At 38.2% G+C, this 26,946-nt stretch overlaps 1 protein-coding gene across 4 annotated transcripts in view; it reads left to right on the forward strand.

Moving 5' to 3' along the window:
- STXBP5L (syntaxin binding protein 5L) overlaps positions 1–26,946 on the forward strand; it is a 379,510-nt gene that overhangs the window by 169,164 nt on the left and 183,400 nt on the right. For all 4 annotated transcript variants that reach the window (XM_049877576.1, XM_049877583.1, XM_049877594.1 and 1 more), the window contains one exon: positions 5,908–6,031. In XM_049877576.1, coding sequence (XP_049733533.1) covers positions 5,908–6,031 — 124 coding nt within the window. The remainder of the gene's footprint in view (positions 1–5,907; positions 6,032–26,946) is intronic.

Genomic DNA, 26,946 nt, shown 5'->3' on the forward strand with positions numbered 1-26,946 from the left:
TCATTTCCTCTTCCAGTGTCTTAGCCTAGGTTATTATCTTTTCCCTGGGTGGCTCGAAGAGCCTCTTAGCTAGTCACCTTTCCTCTGATCTCTTACCATTTTATTATATCCTTCACTACAAAGATTATAATTTTAACACATAATGAAATCATGGAATTCTCTATCTCAGAACCTTTGAATGTTTCCTAAATGCCAATAATACAAAACCCACATTTTTTGACATGAGATTTAAGGCCCTAGTGCTACCTTTTCCCTTTAGTTTAATTTACTGCATTCTTCTACACATTCCCAATTCTTCAGACACATTACTCACTGCATAGAGTGGGAATCTCAGATCAAATAAATAAAAATGTGAAGATCAATCAAATCCCCACTTTTTACCTCCCTGATCAGTTCTGACACCAGCTGGCCATGTGGCACTTCTTTCTCTGTCCCTAGCCACCTGGAGAAGAATCCCCAGTGGTGCAGTGGTTAAGTGCTTGACTGCTAATTGAAAGTTTGGTGGTTCAAACCCACCAGCCACCCCATAGGAGAAGGATGTGGCTATTTGCTCTGTAAAGATTACAGCTTTGGAAACCCTATGGGCAGTTCTACCCAGCTCTTACAAGTTAAAAGGACACCATCCTTCAGACTACCAGATAGGCAGATGGCAGCCACAAGTTTGGGAGTCCACACTACACCCTCACTTTTTTTTTTCCCTCATGCACTTTTTTTTTTTGTACATTAGATGAAGGTTTACAGAACAAACTAGCTTCTCATTAAACAGTTAGTACACATATTGTTTTATGACGTTGGTTAATAACCCCACAACATATCAACACTCCTTTCTCAACCTTGGGTTCCCTATTACCAGCTTTCCTGTTCCCTCCGGACTCCTAGTCCTTGCCCCAGGGCTGGTGTGCCCCTTTAGTCTCATTTTGTTTTATGGACCTCTCCAATCTTTGGCTGAAGGGTGAACCTCAGGAGTGACTTCATTACTGAGCTGAAAGGGTGTCCAGGGGCCATTCTCTCAGGGTTTCTCCAGTCTCTGTTAGGCCAGCAAGTCTGGTCTTTCTTTTTGAGTTAGAATTTTGTTCTACATTTTTCTCCAGCTCTGTCCGGGACCCTGTATTGTGATCCCTGTCACAGCAGTCAGTGGTGGTAGCTGGGCACCATCTAGTTGTACTGGACTCAGTCTAGTGGAGGCCATGGTAGATGTGGTATTTTAGTCCTTTGGACTAATCTTTCCCTTTTATCTTTAGTTTTCTCCATTCTTCCTTCCTCCTGAAGGGGTGAGACGGGTGGGGTATCCTGATGGCCGCTCACAGGCTTTTAAGACCCCAGACACTACTCACCACAGTAGAATAATATAGAACATCTTTTAAAACTATGTTATGCCAATTGAGCTAGATGTTCTCTGAGACCATGGTCCCCACAGCCCTCAGCCCAGCAATTTGGTCTCTCAGGGAGTTTCAGTGTGTCTATGGAGCTTCCATGACCTTGCCTTGTACAAGTTGTGCTGGCTTCCCCAGTATTGTGTACAGTCTTACCCTTCACCAAAGTTACTGCTTATCTGTTGTCTATTTAGTGTTATTCCATCCCCAACCCTCCCCTCCCTTGTAACCATCAGAGTTCATTTCTTTTTGTGTGCAAACCTTTTCATGAGTTTTTATAGTAGTGGTCTCATAGAATATTTGTTCTTTTGTGATTGATTTATTTCACTCAGCATAATGCCTTCCAGATTCATCCATGTTATAAGATGCTTCACAGATTCATCATTGTTCTTCATCATTGCATAATACTCCGTTGTATGTATGTCCCAAGGCTTGATTATCCATTTACCTGTTGACGGGCATCTAGGTTGTTTCCGTCTTTTTGCTATTGTGAACAGTGCTGCAGTGAACACGGTGTGCATATGTCTATTTGTGTAATGACTCATTTCTTTAGGATATATTCCTAGGAGTTGGATTGCTGGATCATATGGTATTTCTATTTGTAGCTTTCTAAGAAAGTGCCATATCATTTTGGCAATTGTATCAAAAATGGTTGAATCATTTTGCATTCCCACCCACGGTGCATAAGGGTTCCGATCTCCCCGCAGCCTCTCCAGCATTTATTATTTCCTGTTTTTTTGATCCATGCCAGTAATGCCAGGGTGAGATGGTATCTCATTGTGGTTTTGATTTGCGTTTCTCTAATGGCTGTTGATTGGGGAGCATTCCCTCATGTGTCTGTTGGCCGCTTGAATATCTTCTTTGGTGAAGTGTCTGTTCATTTCCTTTGCTCATATTTTAATTGGATTATTTGTCTTTTTGTTGTAGGGTGTTGGATTTTCTCGTAGATTTTAGAGATTAGACCTTTGTCTGATTTGTAATAGCCAAAATTTTTCCCAGTCTTTAGGTTCTCTTCTTATTCTTCTGGCGAAATCTTCTGATGAGCCTAAGTGTTTAATTTTTAGACGATCCCCGTTATCTAGCTTATCTTCTGGAGTTTGTGTGTTGTTGGTTGTGATTTGTATCCTGTTAATGCTGTGTGTTAGGGCCTCTAACGTTGATCCTATTTTTTCTTCCCTGGACTTCATAGTTTGGGCGTTATATTTAGGTCTTTGATCCATTTTGAATTAGTTTTTGTATATGGTGTGAGGTATGGGTCCCATTTCATTTTTTTGCAGATGGACATCCAGTTTTGCCAGCACCATTTGTTAAAAAGACTGTCTTTTCCCCATTTGATGGGCTTTTGGCTCTTGTCAAAGATCAGGTGACCACAGGTGGATGGATTTACATCTGGGTTCTCAATTCTGTTCCATTGGTCAGTGTATCTGTCATTGTACCAGTACCAGGCCGTTCTGACTACGATAGCTATATAGTAGGCACTGAGGTTTTGGGAGGTCAGGTAGTACACCCTCACCTTTGACCTACTGGCATAGATTTGGGATTTTCTCACTACTTCTTGAGAATACCAGCTGCAAGCTCAGGAGTCCCTCTGTACTTCTTCGCTTTTGATCTGCTGGCTCCCACTACTTCTTTGGGTTTGATAATTTACTATAATGACTCACAGGACTCATGGTAAGTGCCGTACTTACAATTATAGATTTCTTACAGCAAAAAGGATACAGGTAAGGATCACCACAAAGAAGAAAGGCATACGGCAAAGTTTGGAAGGATTCCCAATGCAAAGCTTCCATGTAGAAAGGGCACACTATTTTGTCATTGGATAGCTGCCTGGTTCTGACCCAGTGTCTCACATGCATTAATATCTTTCACCAACCAGGAAGCCCATGGAGCTTCCATGTCCAGAGCTTTTATTGGGACCTAATTGCATAGTCGTGATTTTGTCTTCATTGCACAGTCATGATTAGGGCCTGTTGCATAGGCATGATTGATTTAATCATTGCCTCTCCCTCCCTGAGGTTAGCTGATATCAGGTAACCAGTTGATCTTTCTGGCCTGGCTAGTCCCCCACTCATTTGTACAAATCATCAGGTGTTGTTTAGATAACAGTTACCTTAATTCCTCAGGAAATTCCAAGAGTTTAGAGTTATCTATCAGGAAATGAGGAAACCCTGGTGGCGTAGTGGTTAAGTGCTACAGCTGCTAACCAAGAGGTGGGCAGTTCAAATCTGCCAGGTGCTCCTGGGAAACTCTATGGGGCAGGTCTACTTTGTCCTATAGGATCGCAATGAGTTGGAATTGACTCGATGGCAGTGGGTTTGGTTTTTGGTTTTATTAGGAAATACAGGCAAAGACCAAAAGTTAAATTCTTTAACCCACACTCACTATCTCCTGTACCAAAACCAAACTCGTTGCTGTCAAGTCGACTGCCTCATAGCAACCCTAGAAGATGGGGTAGGACTGCCCTGTAGGGTTTCCAAGGAGCAGCTGGTGGATTTGAACTGCCGGCCTTTTGGTTAGCAGCCAGTCAAGCTCTTAACCACTGCACTGCCAGGGCTCCACTATGCCCTATATATACCATTTATTTCTACCTCTGAGTCTTTGTTCCTGCTAAATTCCTCATCATGAACTTTTTCCTTTTTTGTATATCAAAATCCTATTAATTTTTTAGCAACAATCACTTTAACTAGCCTCTTGATGGATAGCCATTGACAAATTGAGTTTTGTTTTGTAAATAAAAGATTATTTTCAGAAATAACAGTGAGTTTTACTTCCATATTAGCTGTGAAACATCTGTTCGTTACATCGATACTCATTAAATAATCTTTCACAGATAATCCCTGGGAGTCTGGCCTGAGGAAAACCTTTTAGCTTCTTGAGGAACTGTTACGTTTCCCTTTTTTTCAGTTTGTTACTCAACTTTATTGCATTTCATTTTTCTTTTCCAGGAATCTCAGTGAAACCCTGAGTTGACTAAACTGGATAATGTTTATGTTTTATCTTCCAAATTTGGCTTTCTATAATTTTTTTTTTCTTGTATTAGTTGTGTTGTATATTTTTACTTCAGTAAACCTGTTCTTTTTTAAAAGAAAGGAGTAAGGTACATTAAAAAAATAGAAATTGAGTATTTATTCATCAATTGAGTTAAAATGCCAGCTCACTACTGGACATCCTTTTCTCTAACAACAAAATAGTTTTACATGCCTGTTAATTTATACAGTAATTATACGTCTTTTGTATTACTCACTTATTTTGGCTTTGTATCATAGCTATTATTTATATATCTTTCTTCTTCAGTAGTTTGAAAGCCAATAGGCTAGGAAAAAGGGTTTGGGTTATGGACTCTTTCTCTGCCTTTGCCACTGGTAGCTAAGCAGTCTGAGAGAACTTTAAATTGAGTGAAATTCATCAAAGTTCCCAAGTAGGGGAAGAAATGAGAAATGAAACTTTCTGTGAACCAGCAACAGAAATGGAAAGAAATAGCAGAAGAGGAGACAAAGAAGAACCTGTGTCTTCTCTGATTACCTCTGCTGGACCCCGGCAAAAAAGAAGTCTTTGACTAGTAATGGAGGCCAGGATGAGAGAAAACAAGTTTACAGAGTTTTGTGTGGCTTTTTCCATTCGATCAAATCTTAACATATCTTTCTGAGTCACAGCTAATATTGTATTTCCTTTATGATATGTTTAATGATTACTCTAGCCATGAATTATCTATAACTCTAATATTATGCTGTTGTTAGGTGCCTTTGAGTCAGTTCCGACTCACAGCGACCCTATAGAACAGAGTAGAACTGCCCCACAGTGTTTCCAAGGAGCACCTAGGGGATTTGAACTGCTGATATTTAGGTTAGCAGCCGAGCTCTTAACCCCTACGCCACCAGGACTCCATAATACTTATATATCTAATTATATTTTATTTATATGCGTTTTGCCTCTCTCAGTGTTTGTAGTTAGACAGACCTTAGCTTTGAGTGGTATGAACTGAGTAAGTTTCTCAGTCTCTTTAGGTACATTTTATCATGTGTATATTAGAAAAATAATACCTGTCTTATAGGATTAAATGAGATACATGCTTACCATGCGGTCTGGCACATAGTAAACCCTTAGATTGTAGGTCTTATTTAAATTAATTTTTAAAATAGTCTAGTTGAAATGAAAATAGGTCTCTATTCTAAATTATATTCTGATTGCCTTAATTCTCCTTCTGTGTGAATAATTTTTCAAAAAAGGGCTATAAGATACAGAAAGGACATGGGATGTCAGTCAAAAGTTCTGGATTCTAATTCCTCCCTGTAATTGACAGCCTGTGTGACAGGAAATTTACTTTTCTTTATCTAAGGAGATGAGTTTTTGTAGCCTTTTATAAGTCCGTAGAGGATTGAAGCCTCATGTAGTCTGAGCTGTGTCAGAAAAATCACCTTACATGTTTAAGTGTTATTACTGTAATAAATTTGTGTCTGAATATTTTTCCTTTGGAATGTTAGAATGATGTAATGTATCTATTTTTTTTTTCTACTTGTTTTTGTTATTTTATTAGGCTATTCATTCAATTGATTGGCACCATGAGGGCAAGCAGTTCATGTGCAGCCATTCAGATGGCAGCTTGACTTTATGGAACCTGAAAAGTCCAAGTCGCCCTTTCCAGACCACAATTCCACATGGTAAGATGTATGTTTTCAAAAGAAATGAACACTGGACATACAGTGTCTTGACTTGAAGTAGGAGAGGTGATTGGTAGTATGTTTGGTAGGAAGAGGTCCTAGGGTATAGCTTATACCTCTTTCAGATCCCAACATTATACCCCAAACTTTCTGTTCTTCCCTTTTTCATGTTCATCCACTTTCTCACTTTGAAAGTTGTGCTTATTACACAAAGGCCTTCTCAAAAAGTGGATGGTTAATATACTTGAAGCAGAGGATATAAGATAGGAAATCTGGCCCATTTTAAGGGTTGAGGAGCAAGTGAGAGAATGAGAATGGCACTATGTAGATCTCACTTTCAGACCTAATTCATATACTGTGTTAAAACCTGTTGTTTTCTAGATTCTCCCATTTATTTCCATTTCTACCATTTGGTTATTATAAGGACTGTGTTTTTTTTTGTTTTGTTTAATTTTTTTTGGTAGTTTGTATTTATCTTATCACTAAAAAACCCCCAAAACAAACCTGTTGCCATTGAGTCGATTCTGGCTCTTAGCAACCCTGTTGGTCAGAGTAGAACTGCCCCATGGAGTTTCCAGGTAGCAGCTGGTGGATTTGAACTGGCACCCTTTTGGTTAGCAACCGTAGCACTTAGCCACTGTGCCACCAGGGCTTCCTATCTTACTACTATTCACATTGAAAAGGGGTGTTTAGGATTCATGCTGGATCTGTCCACGTAACTGAGCAGAATAAAAATTCAAATGTATGAACATCTATAATTCATATGAGCAAATTATTTTAGAGAATAATGCTGATTATCCACGTTCCATGTTTAGCTTATACCGTAGGTTATTTGTAAAAATAGAGAGGTAAAACCCTAACAGTTACTTAAACACATTATATTTTATAGTTTTTGAGCATTTGTTATAGTATCACATTTAGAAAATAGTGGTGTGTTTTCTATAATTGGTGTCCTGGTGGTGCAGTGGTTAAGAGCTTGGTTGCTAACCAAAAGGCTGGCAGTTCAAATCCACCACCTGCTCTTTGGAAACCCTATGAAATAGTTCTGCTCTGTCCTGTAGGTTCGCTGTGAGTTGGAATTGACTCGATGGCGACGGGTTTGGTTTTATAGATCACGGGTTTCTCAGAATTACTCCATCTTGTGTTGACTTTCCATTTCTTTTACCACAGTTGCTTACTCTGTCTGTAAATTATTACAACATTTTAATCTAGATGCTTTGTTTAGAGGCTTACACTTAGATGATTACTTAGAAATGCTTTATTTAGAGATTGCCGTTGTGAAAGCCTGGAACAGATGTTTGTTATACATGTCAGTTGGTGTCAACTATTTGTTCCTATGGTTGCTTTGTTTTCCTCAAAAAAATCCTATGCCTGTGCCTTTTATGATTTATAATTTGATTTATTCATAAGTTTTCTGTTTATTTCCTTCTGTTCTCAAAAATCAACTTGTATAGACATTCTTTTTGGCTTACCTGGGCATCTGAGACTTCATGTGTTTCATTGTATCCATAGTGTATACACATCAGCATCTGTGTCTCTCATAACATATTAATCAGATTAAACTCCTGCTGCCTCATCGTGACATGGTTAAGCAAGCACCAGTGACTTGGAGAATAGAGGCATCCATTGTCATATCTGTTTATATTCTTTGGGTTTATTTTATTCCTTGTCTTACTCCTTAAGTTGAAATTCATTACTTTTCAGCCATTTTTATTTTCTAAAATAATTTTCTCTAAGTACAACTTCAGCTATGTCCTATAAAGCCCAAACCAAACCCATTGCCGTTGAGCCCATCCCAACTCACAGAGACGGTGAACAGAGCAGAACTGCCCCACAGGGTTTGCTGGGCTGTAATTTTTACAGAAGCAGACTGCCACACTTTTCACTAGTGGGTTTGAACTGCCGACCTTTTGGTTAACATCCGAACACTTAACCAGGGGTTCTTGCTGTATCCTCTAACTTTTGATATTTAGTATTAATATATTCAGTTTGGGTCATTTTCTTGTTCCTACTGTGTTTTCTCCTTTGACCCATAAGTTATTTAGACACGTTTTCTAATTTCCAAACCTTTTTTTTTATTATTATGGATTTCTAAATTAAGTATCAGAGAATGTGGCTTGATACTAGCTCTACAAAATTTACTGAAATTTTCTTTACAATTACTGTAAAGCCAATTGCCATAAAGTTGCACGTATGATTGAGAAGAATGTAAGTTTCCTGTTGCATAAAAGTGAAACTTGAGATTGTGCCTTTCACACTGTGCTGTTCGATTCTTCGCTAAGTTTTGTTGTTTGATTTTTCAGTTCTGAGGGAGAAAAACTAAACTGCATTATATGGATTTTTCCTTGTAATTCTGTTTATTTTTGGTTTATATACACGCAGTCCCCGGGTTACGAACGTTCAACTTATGGACAACTCCTCCTTGCCCTTTAACGTTGTATAAATCTGCTCTCACTTTGAAGTGACTGAACCAGTCCCTCCTCACAACAAATTCTCATCACAGTCACCTTCACTGGCTGCACGTAGAGCCTTTAAATCATTTAAAAGGCTTCCAGCCTCTTCTTGCGTTAAAGTCCAAATAAGAATTGTATGCACCTGTCCCACCTTACCTATAAATCCCACTTAAAGACTTAAAGACGTGGGAAGGAAGAAATCTCATTGTACCCGGGGCACTGCCTGTACTTTGAAAATCAAATAAATCAAGGTGATAGATAATGTTAATTATATCCTTTTTGATTTTACTGGTATTTGTCTAACCCAAACTCAAAACATTGCTGTCGAGTCAATTCCAGCGATACATGTCTAGTGCTCATCAGCTGCTGACAGTATGTGTTAAAATTTCCTATCACGATTTTGGAATTACCTATATTTCACTTTAATTCCGTCCATTTTTGCTTTACAGTGGTTGAGAGCTGTGGCTGCTAGCTAAAAGGTCAGCCATTCAAATCCACCAGCTGCTCCTTGGAAATCCTTGGGGCCCTAGTGGTGCAGCAGTTAGGAACTCAGCAGCTATCCAAAAGGTTGGCAGTTTGAATCCACCAGCCGCTCCTTGGAAACCCTAAGGGGCAGTTCTATTCTGCCCCGTAGGGTCTCTGTGAGTCGGAATCAACTTGACGGCAATGGATTTTTTTTTTTAATTAGGCATCCACACCATTGTTTTTGTTATTCTTCCTGATGCACTGACCCTTTGATCATTATGAAATCTTCCCCTTTATCTTAAGTACTACTCTTGTCTTGCAGTACATTTTATGTGATACTGATATTTCCCCTCCAGCCTTCCTTTGCTTACTGTTTTCATTGGTATAGCCTTTTATTCTCACTTACTTTCAACCTGTCTGTGTCTTTGTATTTAATGTATGTCCCTTGTAGAGTGTATGTAGTTGGGTTTACCTTTTTTATCCAGTCTTGTAATAGTCCTGGTTGTTGTCTACTTCTGAAAAATCAGCCATTGAAAACCTTATGGAGTACAGTTCTACCGTGACACATGTGGGATCACCATGAGTTGGAATCGACCCAGCAACAACTGGTTTAGATTTGTTTTAATATCTGCCTTTTAGATGGAGTGTTTACTCCATTAACATTAAATGTAGTTATTGATTATCTCATGGTTGAATTAGTTCCACAACATTATTATTTGTTTTCTACTGGTCACATCACTTTTTGTTCCTTTCCTTCATTAGGGTATATTATTTTAATATTTTTGTTAGAATTCCATGTAATTTTTCTATAGACTTTTTATGTTTGTGTAATTTTTAATTGGTTGTCCTAGGGATTACAATATACTTCCTTAACTTTTTACAGTCTATTAGTGTATTGGAACTAATATTGTGAAATTCCCCATAAAATGTAGAAAACTTGCAGCTGTATAAGACATTTATCTTCTCCCACTGTCTTTTATGCCATAGTTCTCATATGTATTCCATCTACATCCATTGTAAACCCCACAGGACAGTGTTATAATGGTTGCTTTAAATAGTTTATATGTATTTTTTTTTAATTAAGAGAAAAAAATAGTCTTTTGTATTTTCTCTGATATTTATCATTTTCAATACTGTTCATTTTTTCCTGAAAATATAAGAACATCATTTAGCATTTCTTATTGTGCAATTCTGGTGTTAATGAATTACTTTTTTGGTTTAATTCTTGAAGAAAATTTTTACTGGTTGTAGAATTCTGGGTTGAAGTTTTTTTTAAGCACTGGACACTTTAAAGATGTTTTTACATGGTCTTCTGATCTCCATAATATCTGAATACAAAATCTGTGGACATTCAAATTGTGCTTCCTCTGTATATGCCATTTTTTGGGCAACCTTCAAAATTTTGTCTATATCCTTGACTTTCATCAGTGTAACTATGATGTGCCTAGACTTGCTTTCTTTAAATTTATCCTGCTTAGGGTTTTCAGCTTCTTAAATCTCTACGTTTATATACTTCACAATATTTGGGAAGTCTTCAGCCATTGTTTCTTTAAATATTCTTTTTTTTTTTAAAATAATTTTTATTGAGCTTTAAGTGAACGTTTACAAATCAAGTCAGTCTGTCACGTATAAGCTTATATACACCTTGCTCCATACTCCCACTTAAAAAAAAAAAAATACTCTCCCCCTAATGAGTCAGCCCTTCCGGTCTCTCCTTTCATAACAATTGTGCCAGTTTCTAACTCTCTCTATCCTCCCATCTCCCCTCCAGACAGGAGATGCCAACACAGTCTCAAGTGTCCACCTGATACAAGTAGCTCACTCTTTATCAACATCTCTCTCCAACCCATTGTCCAGTCCCTTCCATGTCTGATGAGTTGTTTTCGGGAATGGTTCCTGTCCTGGGCCAACAGAAGGTTTGGGGACAATGACCGCCGGGATTCCTCTAGTCTCAGTCAGACCATTAAGTCTGGTCTTTTTATGAGAATTTGGGGTCTGCATCCCACTGATCTCCTGCTCCCTCAGGGGTTCTCCGTTGTGCTCCCTGTCAGGGCAGTCATCAGTTGTGGCCGGACACCATCTAGTTCTTCTGATCTCAGAATGATGTAAGTCTCTGGTTCATGTGGCCCTTTCTGTCTCTTGGGCTCATAGTTGTCGTGTGACCTTGGTGTTCTTCATTCTCCTTTGATCCGGGTGGGTTGAGACCAATTGATGCATCTTAGATGGCCGCTTGTTAGCATTTAAGACCCCAGATGCCACATTTCAAAGTAGGATGCAGAATGTTTTCATAATAGTATTATTTTGCCAATTGACTTAGAAGTCCCCTTCAGCCATAGTCCCCAAACTCCCGCCCTTGCTTCGCTGACCTTTGAATCATTCATTTTATCCTGGAAACTTCTTTGCTTTTGGTCCAGTCCATTTGAGCTGACCTTCCATGTATTGAGTATTGTCCTTCCCTTCACCTAAAGTAGTTCTTATCTACTAACTAATCAGTAAAAAACCCTCTCCCTCCCTCCCTCCCTCCCCCCCTCGTAACCACAAAAGTATGTGTTCTTCTCAGTTTATACTATTTCTCAAGATCTTATAATAGTGGTCTTATACAATATTTGTCCTTTTGCCTCTGACTCATTTTGCTCAGCATAATGCCTTCCAGGTTCCTCCATGTTATGAAATGTTTCACAGATTCATCATTGTTCTTTATCGATGTGTAGTATTCCATTGTGTGAATATACCACAATTTATTTACCCATTCATCTGTTGATGGACACCTTGGTTGCTTCCAGGTTTTTGCTATTGTAAACAGTGCTGCAATAAACATGGGTGTGCATATATCTGTTTGTGTGAAGGCTCTTATTTCTCTAGGGTATATTCCGAGGAGTGGGATTTCTGGGTTGTATGGTAGTTCTATTTCTAACTGTTTAAGATAACGCCAGATAGATTTCCAAAGTGGTTGTACCATTTTACATTCCCACCAGCAGTGTATAAGAGTTCCAATCTCTCCGCAGCCTCTCCAACATTTATTATTTTGTGTTTTTTGGATTAATGCCAGCCTTGTTGGATGGGATCTCATCGTGGTTTTAATTTGCATTTCTCTAATGGCTAATGATCGACAGCATTTTCTCATGTATCTGTTAGCTGCCTGAATATCTTCTTTAGTGAAGTGTGTGTTCATATCCTTTGCCCTCTTCTTGATTGGGTTGTTTGTCTTTTTGTGGTTGAGTTTTGACAGAATCATATAGATTTTAGAGATCAGGCGCTGGTCTGAGATGTCATAGCTGAAAATTCTTTCCCAGTCTGTAGGTGGTCTTTTTACTCTTTTGGTGAAGTCTTTAGATGAGCATAGGTGTTTGATTTTTAGGAGCTCCCAGTTATCTGGTTTCTCTTCGTCATTTTCAGTAATGTTTTGTATTCTGTTTATGCCTTGTATTAGGGCTCCTAGGGTTGTCCCTATTTTTTCTTCCATGATCTTTATCGTTTTAGTCTTTATATTTAGGTCTTTGATCCACTTGGAGTTAGTTTTTGTGCATGGTGTGAGGTATGGGTCCTGTTTCATTTTTTTTTTTTTCCAGTGTCCACCTGATTTAATTAGCTCTCTCTTCATCAGCATCTCTCTCCCCGCCGCTGACCAGTCCCTTTCATGTCTGATGAGTTGTCTTCGGTGATGGTTCCTGTCCTGTGCCAACAGAAGGTCTGGGGAGCATTGCCACCGGGATTCCTCTAGTCGCAGTCAGACCATTAAGTATGGTCTTTTTATGAGAATTTGGGGTCTCTATCCCACTGATCTCCTGCTCCCTCAGGAGTTCTCTGTTGTGCTCCCTGACAGGGCACTCATCGATTGTGGCCGGGCACCAACTAGTTCTTCTGGTCTCAGGATGATTTAGGTCTCTGGTTCATGTGACCCTTTCTGTCTCTTGGGCTCTTAGTTGTTGTGTGACCTTGGAGTTCTTCATTTTCCTTTGCTCCAGGTGGGTTGAGACCAATTGATGTATCTTAGATGGCCGCTTGTTAGCATTTAGGACCCCAGACGCCACATTTCAAAGTGGGATGCAGAATGTTTTCATAATAGAATTATTTTGCCAATTGACTTAGAAGTCCCCTCAAACCATGTTCCCCAGACCCCAGCCCCTGGTCCGCTGACCTTTGAAGCATTCATTTTATCCCGGAAACCTCTTTGCTTTTAGTCCAGTCCAATTGAGCTGACCTTCCTTGTATTGAGTGTTCTCTTTCCCCTCACCCAAAGCAGTTCTTATCTACTGATTGATCAATAAAAAACCCTCTCCCTCCCTCCCCTCCTCGTAACCACAAAAGTATGTGTTCTTCTCAGTTTTTTCTATTTCTCAAGATCTTATAATAGTGGTCTTATACAATATTTGTCCTTTTGCCTCTGACTCATTTCGCTCAGCATAATGCCTTCCAGGTTCCTCCATGTCATGAAATGTTTCAGAGATTCGTCACTGTTCTTTATCGATGTGTAGTATTCCATTGTGTGAATATACCACAATTTGTTTACCCATTCATCCGTTGACGGACACCTTGGTTGCTTCCAACTTTTTGCTATTGTAAACAGAGCTGCAATAAACATGGGTGTGCATATATCTGTTTGTGTGAAGGCTCTTATTTCTCTAGGGTATATTCCGAGGAGTGGGATTTCTGGGTTGTATGGTAGTTCTATTTCTAACTGTTTAAGATAACGCCAGATAGATTTCCAAAGTGATTGTACCATTTTACATTCCCACCAGCAGTGTATGAGAGTTCCAATCTCTCCGCAGCCTCTCCAACATTTATTATTTTGTGTTTTTTGGATTAATGCTAGTCTAGTTGGTGTGAGATGGAATCTCGTCGTAGTTTTAATTTGCATTTCTCTAATGGCTAATGATCGGGAGCATTTTCTCATGTATCTGTTGGCTGCCTGAATATCTTCTTTAGTGAAATGTGTGTTCATATCCTTTGCCCACTTCTTGATTGGGTTGTTTGTCTTTTTGTGGTTGAGTTTTGACAGAATCATATAGATTTTAGAGATCAGGCGCTGGTTGGAGATGTCATAGCTGAATATTCTTTCCCAGTCTGTAGGTGGTCTTTTTACTCTTTTGGTGAAGTCTTTAGATGAGCATAGGTGTTTGATTTTTAGGAGCTCCCAGTTATCTGGTTTCTATTCATCATTTTCGGTAATGTTTTGTATTCTGTTTATGCCTTGTATTAGGGCTCCTAGGGTTGTCCCTATTTTTTCTTCCATGATCTTTATCGTTTTAGTCTTCATATTTAGGTCTTTGATCCACTTGGAGTTAGTTTTTGTGCATGGTGTGAGGTATGGGTCCTGTTTCATTTTGTTGCAAATGGATATCCAGTTATGCCAGCGCCGTTTGTTAAAAAGACTATCTTTTCCCCAATTAACTGACACTGGGCCTTTGTCAAATATCAGCTGCTCATATGTGGATGGATTTATATCTGGGTTCTCAATTCTGTTCCACTGGTCTATGTGTCTGTTGTTGTACCAGTACCAGGCTGTTTTGACTACTGTGGCTGTATAATAGGTTCTGAAATCAGGTAGAGTGAAGCGTCCCACTTTCTTCTTCTTTTTCAGTAATGCTTTGCTTATCCGAGATTTCTTTCCCTTCCATATGAAGTTGGTGATTTGTTTCTCTATCACCTTAAAAAATGACATTGGAATTTGGATCGGGAGTGCATTGTATGTATATAGATGGCTTTTGGTAGAATAGACATTTTTACTATGTTAAGTCTTCCTATCCATGAGCAAGGTATGTTTTTCCACTTAAGTATGTCCTTTTGAATTTCTTGTAGTAGAGCTTTGTAGTTTTCTTTGTATAGGTCTTTTACATCCTTGGTAAGATTTATTCCTAAGTATTTTATCTTCTTGGGGGCTACTGTGAATGGTATTGATTTGGTGATTTCCTCTTCGATGTTCTTTTTATTGATGTAGAGGAATCCAAGTGATTTTTGTATGTTTGTCTTATAACCTGAGACTCTGCCAAACTCTTCTATTAGTTTCAGTAGTTTTCTGGAGGATTCCTTAGGGTTTTCTGTGTATAAGATCATGTCATCTGCAAATAGAGATAATTTTACTTCTTCTTTGCCAATCCGGATGCCCTTTATTTCTTTGTCTAGCCTAATTGCTCTGGCTAGGACTTCTAGTACAGTATTGAATAAGAGCAGTGATAAAGGGCATCCTTGTCTGGTTCCCGTTCTCAAGGGAAATGCTTTCAGGTTCTCTCCATTTAGAGTGATGTTGGCTGTTGGCTTTGCATAGATGCCCTTTATTATGTTGAGGACTTTTCCTTTGATTCCTATTTTGGTGAGAGTTTTTATCATGGATGGGTGTTGGACTTTGTCAAATGCCTTTTCTGCATCAATTGATAAGATCATGTGGTTTTTGTCTTTTGTTTTATTAATATGGTGGATTACATTAATGGTTTTTCTAATATTAAACCAGCCTTGCATACCTGGTATAAATCCCACTAGGTCGTGGTGAATTATTTTTTTGATATGTTGTTGAATTCTATTGGCTAGAATTTTGTTGAGGATTTTTGTATCTATGTTCATGAGGGTTATAGGTCTATAATTTTCTTTTTTTGTGATGTCTTTACCTGGTTTTGGTATCAGGGAGATGGTGGCTTCATAGAATGAGTTGGGTAGTATTCCGTCATTTTCTATGCTTTGAAGTACCTTTAGTACTAGTGGTGTTAACTCTTCTCTGAAAGTTTGGTAGAACTCTGCAGTGAAGCCATCCAGGCCAGGGCTTTTTTTTTGTTGGGAATTTTTTGATTACCGTTTCGATCTCTTTTTTTGTTATGGGTCTATTTAGTTGTTCTACTTCTGAATGTGTTAGTTTAGGTAGGTAGTGTTTTTCCAGGAATTTATCCATTTCTTCTAGGTTTGCAAATTTGTTAGAGTACAATTTTTCGTAATAATCTGATATGATTCTTTTAATTTCAGTTGGGACTGTTGTGATGTGGCCCTTCTCATTTCTTATTTGGGTTATTTGTTTCCTTTCCTGTATTTCTTTAGTCAGTCTAGCCAATGGTTTATCAATTTTGTTAATTTTTTCGAAGAACCAGCTTTTGGCTTTGTTAATTCTTTCAATTGTTTTTCTGTTCTCTAATTCATTTAGTTCAGCTCTAATTTTTGTTATTTGTTTTCTTCTGGTGCCTGATGGGTTCTTTTGTTGCTCACTTTCTATTTGTTCAAGTTGTGGGGATAGTTCTCTGATTTTGGCTCTTTCTTCTTTTTGTGTGTGTGCATTTATCGATATAAATTTGCCTCTGAGCACTGCTTTTGCTGTGTGCAAGAGGTTTTGATAGGAAGTATTTTCATTCTCGTTGCATTCTATGAATTTCCTTATTCCCTCCTTGATGTCTTCTATAACCCAGTCTTTTTTCAGGAGGGTATTGTTCAGTTTCCAAGTATTTGATTTCTTTTCCCTAGTTTTCCTGTTATTAATTTCTGTTTTTATTGCCTTGTGGTCTGAGAAGATGCTTTGTAATATTTCGATGTTTTGGATTCTGCAAAGGTTTGTTTTATGACCTAATATGTGGTCTATTCTAGAGGATGTTCCATGTGCGGTAGAAAAAAAAGTATACTTTGCAGCAGTTGGGTGGAGAGTTCTGTATAAGTCAATGAGGTCAAGTTGGTTGATTGTTGTAATTAGGTCTTCCGTGTCTCTATTGAGCTTCTTACTGGATGTCCCGTCCTTCTCCGAAAGTGGTGTGTTGAAGTCTCCTACTATAATTGTGGAGGTGGTTATCTCACTTTTCAGTTCTGTTCAAATTTGATTTATGTATCTTGCAGCCCTGTCATTGGGTGCATAAATATTTAATATGGTTATATCTTCCTGATCAATTGTCCCTTTTATCATTTTGTAGTGTCCTTCTTTATCCTTTGTGGTGGATTTAAGTCTAAAGTCTATTTTGTCAGAAATTAATATTGTTACTCCTCTTCTTTTTTGCTTATTGTTTGCTTGATATATTTTTTTCCATCCTTTGAGTTTTAGTTTGTTTGTGTCTCTAAGTAGTCTAAGGTGTGTCTCTTGTAGGCAGCGTATAGACGGATTGTGTTTCTTTGTCCAGTCCGAGACTCTCTGTCTCTTTATTGGTGCATTTAGTCCATTTACATTCAGGGTAATTATAGATAAATAAGTGTTTAGTGTTGTCATTTTGATGCCTTTTCGTGTGTGATGACAATTTCATTTTTCCACTTACCTTTTTGTGCTGAGACGTTTTTCTTTGTAAATTGTGGGATCCTCATTTTCATAGTATTTTACTTTATGTCTGTTGAGTCGTTACGTTTTTCTTGGCTTTTATTTTGAGTTATGGAGTTGTTATACCTCTTTCTGGTTACCTTAATATTTACCCCTATTTTTCTAAGTAAAAACCTAACTTGTATTGTCCTATATTGCCTTGTATCACTCTCCACATGGCAGTTCTACGCCACCTGTATTTAGTCCCTCTTTTTGATTATTGTGATGTTTTACGTATTGACTTCCATGATTCCCTGTTATGAGCTTTTTTTTTTTTTTTGATTAATTTTAATTTGTTTTTGTGATTTCCCTATTTGAGTTGATATGAGGATGTTCTGTTTGGCGACCTTGTGTTGTGCTGGTATCTGATATTATTGGTTTTCTGACCAAACAATTTCCTTTAGTATTTCTTGTAGCTTTGGTTTGGTTTTTGCAAATTCTCTAAGCTTGTGTTTATCTGTAAATATCTTAATTTCACCTTCATATTTGAGAGAGAGTTTTGCTGGCCATATGATCCTTGGCTGGCAGTTTTTCTCTTTCAGTGCTCTGTATATGTCATCCCATTGCCTTCTCGCCTGCATGGTTTCTGCTGAGTAGTCTGAACTTATTCTTATTGATTCTTCCTTAAAGGAGACCTTTCTTTTCTCCCTGGCTGCTTTTAAAATTTTCTCTTTATCTTTGGTTTTGGCAAGTTTGATGATAATATGTCTTGGTGTTTTTCTTTTTGGACCAATCTTAAATGGGGTTCGATGAGCATCTTGGATAGATAGCCTTTCATCTTTCATGATGTCAGGGAAGTTTTCTGTCAGCAGATCTTCAACTATTTTCTCTGTGTTTTCTGTCCTCCGTCCCTGTTCTGGGACTCCAATCATACGCAAGTTATCCCTCTTGCTAGAGTCCCACATGATTCTTAGGGTTTCTTCTTTTTTTTTAATTCTTTTATCTGATTTTTTTTCAGCTATGTTGGTGTTAATTCCCTGGTCCTCCAGATTTCCCAGTCTGCATTCTAATTGGTCGAGTCTGCTCCTCTGACTTCCTATTGCGTTGTCTAATTCTGTAATTTTATTGTTAATCTTTTGGATTTCTGCATGCTGTCTCTTTGTGGATTCTTGCAACTTATTAATTTTTCCACTATGTTCTTGAATAATCTTTTTGAGTTCTTCAACTGTTTTATCAGTGTGTTCCTTGGCTTTTTCTGCGGTTTGCCTTATTTCATTTCTGAGGTCATCCGTGATGTCTTGAAGCATTCTGTAAATTAGTTTTTTATATTCTGTATCTGATAATTCCAGGATTGTATCTTCATTTGGGAAAGATTTTGATTCTTTTGTTTGGGGGGTTGTAGAAGCTGTCATGGTCTGCTTCTTTATGTGTTTTGATATCGACTGTTGTCTCCGAGCCATCACTAAGATAAAAAAAAAAAAAAAAAAAGATATAGTAGTGGTTTATTCTATAATTGTTCACTGAGTCTTATCTTGTTTTGTTTTCTTTCAGTATACGTGGATGGGCTACTAGATTGTGCTGTCTTATTTGTTGTAGCCCTTGACTTACTTATGACCTATTACCAGCTGCTTTGGGCTGTTGCCAGATATATATGCCTGAGTCTACTCACTATTCTTGAGTACAGTCTGATTTTCAGTCATCAGGTGTGTGCTGCACCCTAAGACCTATCCACCTCGAGAAGTAGTGGTGATAGTTGTGTGTACCAGATTCTATTAGCAGCTGGGGTTCACATTCCAGGGGGGGGCAGGATGCTGACAGGGTTCCCCCAAGTGTCAGTGAGGTAGGTGTGTCTCTATTCCTATAGCACCTTGGTGGGAGGACAGTGCAGCTGTACCTTAGGCCTCCAATGTAAGTACCGCTACTGGTTGGTAGGTGTCACCCTCCTTAGGCCCCTAAGGCAAAAGGCTAGGTGGTCTGGGGGGAGCTTCAGCCCTCAGTTCCCTGTTGTGGGTCAGTTAGGTCTCTGTTGAATAAGCAGAGATATCAGACCTGGGCAACTTGTTTTCCCAATAAATTCGCTAAAAAAAAATGCAGTCAGATCCCTATCAGATCTGCCTTTGGGTTATAACCGCCACCTTGTTCACTGTAAGGATGAAAGCCCAAGATTTGGATCATATATGCTTGGCTGGAGCTGGTTCTGTGTTTTTAGATCAAGGATTTTTGGTCTCTGGGTTTTTTGTGGTTGCTTCTCTCAGGCCGGAAGAATGGGTTAGGAAAAGAGCAAAAAAAAAAAAAAGGGAAAAGCAAAGCTGCTGCGGAGCTGGAGCCATTCTCCCTCTGGCTCAGGAAATTCCAATGTTAATGAGGCCGCCTGGGAAGGGGAGGGATCCAGAAAAACAGGAGAGTAGCATCCGGGAACATAGCCAAAGTTGCTTATCTTGCTTGGGATGACTATTTTATCTGTCGCCTATGTGTGCTGGCTGTGTGGAGATTGCCCCCGAGGGTCTGGCCTGCTAAAGCCGCTGTCAGATCCTCCGCTGCCAGTCCAGAGCCCAGCTTCAAGGTTCCCCTGCTGGGACGCTGCACTCCCGGCTCCAAAACCAGTCACTGCCTCCTGGGGACTTCTCGTCCCGCCAGCCGCGTCGTCGCGCTGCCTCTGCACATGGCTCGGCCCCCTCCCGGGGTTAGTTTAGGGGAGTAGGGCTGCGCCCCGTGTTTGTGCCATGAGTAGATGCCATGTTAAGCTCCCCTGCACCCAGTCCAAAGCCCGGCGCCAAGGTTCCCCGGCTGGGACGCTGCACTTCCGGCTCCAAAACCGGTCACTGCCTCCCGGGGAGTTCTCCCACCAGCCGTGTCGCCAAGCTGCCCGCGCGGACTGGCTTGCCCCCTCCCGGGGTCAGTTCAGGGGGATAGGGCTGTGCCTCTTGTTTGAGCCATCACAAGATTTTGTGTTCAGCTCTCCTGGGCCCAGTCCTAAGCCCGGCACCAAGGTTACCTGACTGGGACGCTGGCTCCAGGCTCCGAAAACAGTCGCTGCTTCCCCGTATTTGTTCGTTCTCTGTCTCTGTCATTCAGGTCGACTCTTTAAATCTGTGTTTGTTGTTCAGGGTTCATAGATTGTTATGTATGTGATCGATTCACTTGTTTTTCCTAGTCTTTGTTGCAAGAGGGATCCGACGTAGCGTCTACCTAGTCAGCCATCTTGGCCCCGCCTCCTAAATATTCTTTTTTGATTCAATTTTCTCCTTTCTCTCTTTCTGGGACACAGCTACCTGCCTGTCAAAATTTTTGGTATTTCAAATTGGTTAATTTCTACTGATTTATCATCAATTTCACTGCTCTTTTCCTCCATCATTACCATTCTACTATTAAGCCCAGAACTTATTTTTTTAATTTCAGATATTTTTTCATTTGCTACTTTTTAATATTTCTACTTCTCTGCTGAGATTTCCTCTTTTCATTTATTGTGAATGTAATTCCCTTTACCCTACTGAGCTTAGTTTTAACAGCTAATTTAACTCTTTCTCTGGTAATACCAACTTCTGGTTCTCCTCAGAGTTGGCTTCTGTTCGTAAAAATGACTTACATTTTCCTTTATCTTGGAATGTATATTGAATATTGTCAATATAGCATTGTATCTACTATAAAATATAGTTTTGTTTCTCCTCCCTCCCCCTGCCGCTGTGTCTCCTGAATTGGGAAACCCTATTTAGAAGTGCTTCATTATTTTTCCACATCTCAAAATTTTCTATACTTCAAAGATAGGTTTGATCTGAAGCTCACATTCTTAAATACTGTTGGGATAAGAGGGAGGTGACCACAGCTAATGAGGCTGGATCAGCACCTGTTTCACTTGAGCTGTGCCCTGTGATGGTATTGTCCTTCGAGCTCGTTTCTGCTGGTGCTACATACAATGACCTTCTTTCAGTCTAAATTGTAGTGGCTTCAAATGTGTATTTTTCAGTCACAGTGCCCTCAGCTGAACACACGCATGCATGCACGCACACACGCATACACCACATATCTACATACGTGATCTTAAACTAAATCTATCAAAATAATAGCAAAATTGTTACGTTCCATTACTCAGAAATGGAACAGGGATATTCATAATCACCACTGTTTTTTGACATTTTTCTGGAAATGTGAATGAATGCATTTAGAGTTGAAAAATAAATATGATATGTAAAAATTTAGAAATAGAATTCAAAATTAGTTATTTTTAAATAATATAATTGCACATCTAAAAAAACTACTTAGAAAATATATTAAGAATAATAACAGAGTTCTGTACACAAAATAAAATATAACGGATGAATAGAACCATTTTCAGTAACAGCATCCACAAAAATAACTGGTAGTAAATCTTAAAATAAATGTGAAGTATTATTTATCCCCAGGGACATAAAGAAGGCTTGAATAAATTAAAAACCTACTTGTATAGGTGTATTCAATATTGTAAAGATGTTAATTTCCGACGTGTTAATCTGTAAATTCAATTTGTTTCAACAGAAACCAACAGGTTTTTTTTTTAATTAGATAAGCTAAATAAAGCAAAACAAACATGAAAATAAGTATTTAAAACAAGGAGTAATAAGCATCAGTTACAGGAATTTTAGAAGGTTGGATGCCCTGCATAATTTATTTTGAAATAAACAAAATGCTGAATTTTTTTTTTTTTTTACCTTTTTAAATGCCGTTGAGTTGGCAAGCATAATAGTGAGGAGTCTAAAGAGACCAAAAGTGGATATTAAACTAGAAACCCTGAGGGGATAAACAAGTGATAAATATGAACTTCGTTCTGAGGGTTTCTGATAAACTTTGGAGAACGTGAACTTCTTTTTTTAAACAGCTTTATTGAGAAAAAAATTTTTTTTTAATTGAGATATAATTCACATATCATACAGTTCACTCATTTATAGTATGCAATTCTGTGGATTTTAGTATTTTCACATTTGTGCAACCATCAGCACAATTTGATTTTAGAATACCTGTATTATGATTATTATTAACAATCATTCCTCATCCCAACGCCTTCAGTCCTAGGCAAACCCTAATCTTATTTCTGTCTGTCTCTATGTGCCTATTCCGGACATTTCATATAAATGGACTCATATACTATGTGGTCTTTTGGGACTTGCTTCTTTCACTTGTTGTTCGTTGTCATTGAGTCGATTCTGATTCATGGAGATCCAGTGTTTGCAGGGTAGAGCTCTGGATTTTCACGGTTGTGATCTTTCAGAAGCAGATCACTGGGCCTGTCTTCTGAGGTACATCTGGATAGGTTTGAACCACCAACCTTTTGGCTAGTAGTTGAGCACTTAACTGTTTATACCACCCAGGGACATCCTTCTTTCACTTAGTTACAAAGTTGTCAAGGTTCATCCATGTTGTAGCATGTATCAGTACTTCATTCCTTTTTGTTTCTGAGCACCACTTCATTGTATGGATATGCTACATTTTATTTATCCATTCACCAGCTGATTGGCATTTTTGTTTTTTCCATATTTGGCTATTATGAATAATGCTGCTGTGAACATTTTTGCACAAGTTTTTGCGAGTACATACTTCTTTTGAGTATATACCTAGGAGTGAAATTGCTGGGTCATATGGTAACTTTATGTTTAACATTTTGAGGAACAGCCAAACTCTGTGCCACAGTGGTTGCACAATTTTATATTTCTGCTAGTAATGTGTTAGGTCCTCAGTTTCTCCACATCCTTGTCAACACTTGTTTTTAATCTGTCTTTCTGACTATAATCATCCTAGTGGGTATATAGTGATATCTTATCATGGTTTTGGTATGAATTGTGGACTAGTTAGTAGTATTGTATCAGTGGTAAATTTTTCGATCTTGACAAATGATCTGTGGAGATATATATATAAATGTTTTTGTCCTTAGTAAATACACACCGAATTGTTTAGTGGTAATGGAACACAGTATCAGATGGTTCAGAAGAAAAATAATGTTAGTGTGTGATAAAGCAAATGTGGAGATAAACAATTAGAAAACCTGAATAAAGAATATAAAGGAGTTATTAGTACTAATATGGTAACTTTTCTTTAAGAAGTTAATATCAAAATAAAAAGTTACAGAAAAAATGGAGGGGCCTGAAAATATGCCAGACTAGAAGTGGCAGTCTTAGGAGGGAACCATTTCTGAAATAAAGGAGGATGTGACCATTGGAGCCTTGGTGGTGAAGAGTCCTGCAAAAACAAAAGATAACCACAAAGTCTGAAGACAAAATAACACCTCAACACCCCTCCCCTGGAAAAGTATCATCAATTAAGAGATGACACATTATCAATATCCACAAGGAACAATTGGTTAAAAGGATAATAAGGGAATACTGTAAACAACTCTGTTGCTGTTAATTTGACCACTTATATGAAATGGACTGTAAAGACATAAAACTTCCACCAGAATAAATACATAACATGAATAGTACTCTATTTTTTTTTCAAAGAAGCTGAACTTGTACTTTAAAAATTTCCAAAAAAAATCCAAGCCCGGATGGAGTTAGTGGCAAATTTTACAGAAGATGTAAAAAAGAAATAATACTGATTTTGCACAATCTATTACCAAAAAAAAAAAAAAATTTTTTTTTTTTTTTATTACAGAAGACAGAATGAATGGAAGGTAACTCTTCCCAACTCATTGTATGAGACCAGCATTATTTTAATGCCGGAACAAAACAAAGACTTTATAAAAGAAAAATATAGAAACTTCATGAATGTATATGTAAAAATCTGCAATAAAATATTAGCAATATATCAAAAATATATCATGACCACGGGTTTCATTTCAGAACAGAAGGCTGGTTCAACATTCATAAATTAATCAGTGTAATTCACCATAGTAACAGATTGAATAAGAAGAACCATGTGATCTTTTCAATAGATGCAGACAAAGATTTTGACAAAATTCAGCATTCACTTATAATTAAAACTCTCAGCAAGCAAGGAATATAAAGGAACTCTTAACCTAATAAAGAGTATCATAAAAAAGCTAAAGTTAATATACTCAGTACTGAAAGACTGAGTGCTTTCTCCCCTATGTTTGGGAACAAGGCAAGAATGTCCTCTCACCACTCTCATTCATCACTGTGCTAGAAGTTCTAGTTAGTGCAGTAAATCAAGAAAAAGAAATAAAAGTCATAAAAAAAAGTCATACAGATTGGAAATAAATAAAGCTGATTCTATTTATACATGCCATGTTTGTCTATGGAGAAAATATAAAAAAAACTACAAAAAAGCTCCTAGGGAGTTTAACAAAGTTTTGTGATAGAAGGCCAGTATAAAAACATCAGTTATATTCCAGTATGCCTTCAATGAAATATTGAAATTTGAAATTAAATAGAAAATACCATTTATAATAGCACAAAAAAAGAAATCATTTGGTATAAATTGAACAAAATTTTATATTTTTGGATCTATGTGCCAAAAACTATAAAATACTGATGAAAAAAATCAAAGATTTAAATAAATAATAGACAAATTGTGTTCAGGGATTGGAAGACTCAAAGTACTTGAGATGCTGATTCTCTTTCACTTGATCTATAGATTCAATGCAATTCCAATAAAAATTTTAGCAACCTTTTTTGTAGCTGATTCTAAAATGTATATGGAAAGGTAAAAGAACTAGAATAGCCAAACAATTCTAAAAAGAAGAACAAAGTTTGAAGGATTCACACTACCCAATTTCAAGGTATGTATCAAGAAACAATTTTATTAGTAAAATGATAAACAATGGAAAATGATTGAGAGCCCAGAAATAGACCCTAACCAACATAGTCAACTGGTATTTGACAAAGGTGCAAATGTAATTCAATGGAAAGAGGATTGTCTTTTCAACAAACAGTACAGGAACAATTGGACATGATTTAAAAAAAAAAAAATTGTCAACATATACCTCAAACCTTATTTAAAAAATTAACTTAAAAAATATCATAGACCTAAATGTAAATCGTAAAAATATAAAACTTCTAGAAGTAAACCTAAGAAAAATTCTTTGTGAACTTGAGTTTGGCAATGAATTTTTATTAACAGCAAAAGATTCATAAAAGAAGAAATGAAAATTGGACTTTATCAAAATAAAAACTGTTGCTCTGCAAAAGACTCTGTTAAGACAATGAAAGGACAAGCTACATATTGGGAGAAAATATTCAAAAATCACATTTCTGATAAAGTAATTATATTCAGAATATATTTAAAAAAAAAAAAAACCTTAAAACTCAACTATAAGAGATGACCAACTTCTGGCATGACAATGTGAGGCGTTCTGTTGACCTGATCCCCGTGAATCTGGTGTAAACTATTTTTAAAATTCCACAATCATTGAAAGCCTCTGGAAATGGTCCTAAGGGCTAACAAAAAATGAAGAAACATCTGGTCAAGAGAAATCTATGAAAATTCAATAACGAAAGCAAAAATCTGTGGTACTTGAGCCAGAACCGTTCCCTCTCTCCCCACCCCCAGCTCAGTGAAGTAGAGATTCCACTCCAGACTTCTGCAGCCAAGAACACAGGGCTCCCCCTCCCATCAGCCCCAATCAGAGATTTTTCTTCCTGGGAGGAGCAGGATATCAGCATTTCTCATCCTGTTGCTAAGTCCCAGGTGAGTGTGGTTGAGAGGTGGGGGTCTCATTTCTGCTGCCCAGTCCTCAATCATGGAATGGAGGCTTTGGCTTAGGCACTGCATGCTGAAAAGATTGAGACTCTGGTCACCCTTGCCATGGCTCATGAGGTGGTGGTTCTATGCCAGGAGAGGCAAGCTGAGAGGACCCCCAGGCTGCTGCTCCCCCTCCACTATGCTTTCAGCACCTAGAGAGGAGGTGTCATTCAGAGAGAAGGTTTCCATTCCTTATCACACCACCAGCTCCAGGGCACTTGCTCATAGATTTTGCATGGGGTGGGATGTAGTGAAAAAAAAAAAAAAAACATTGCCATCGAGTCGATTCTGACTGATGGTGACCCTATAAGACAGAATAGAACTGCCCCATAGGGTTTCCAAGGAGAGGCTGGTGGATTTGAATGGCTAACCTTTTGGTTAACAGCCCAGCTGTCAACCACCGTACCACCAGGGCTTCAACATTGGCTCCTAATCTCTTCCCAAAGTAACTGACTTCATTTGCAACAGAGAATGCAGAAATTCAAGCCTAAGTGGAGGTTTTGGTGAAAGGCTATTGGAAAGACATTTAGGCTAAACTGTGTTCATCTAGTTCTCAGGAGAGACCAGAGAATAAACCACCTGGGAGGAGCAGTCCTGCAGTGGAAACAAATATCGAATACTAGCCTCAGAAAATATTCCTTCCAAAGCACCAAAATATGAATGGATTCTTTGGTAGAGCAATTCATGCCTTAGGACATTGTTGAAAACAGTTGAGAAATCAGCTGGTAATGAGTGGAGTTTAACAGCTGAGTTTGGTCAGGGAAAGATAAGAAGAGAGCCCTACCCAGATCAGTATCATCCTAGGGTAACTGTGGGCATTGGGCATACCCAAAGCTCCTACTTCCTGAGTAGTAACATCAAGAGCTTAACGCTGTGAGAAGGGAAATTTATTTCACTGAAATAATTCAACTAGTACCTAAACAAATAAACAAGCAAATAACAATAACAAGCTCTAGAGGATGGGGAATTAGTACCCAGAGTTGCTATAATATATTATCTAAAATGTGCAGTTTGCAACAAAAGCTTACAAGGCATAGAAAGAAACAGGAAAGTATGACCCAAACATCAGAAAAAGGTAGGCAACAGAAAATGCCCTTCAGAATGACCAGATGTTGGATCTATCAGAAAAAGACTTC

Source organism: Elephas maximus, chromosome 1, assembly GCF_024166365.1.
Source record: "Elephas maximus indicus isolate mEleMax1 chromosome 1, mEleMax1 primary haplotype, whole genome shotgun sequence".
NCBI classification, from domain to species: domain Eukaryota; kingdom Metazoa; phylum Chordata; class Mammalia; order Proboscidea; family Elephantidae; genus Elephas; species Elephas maximus.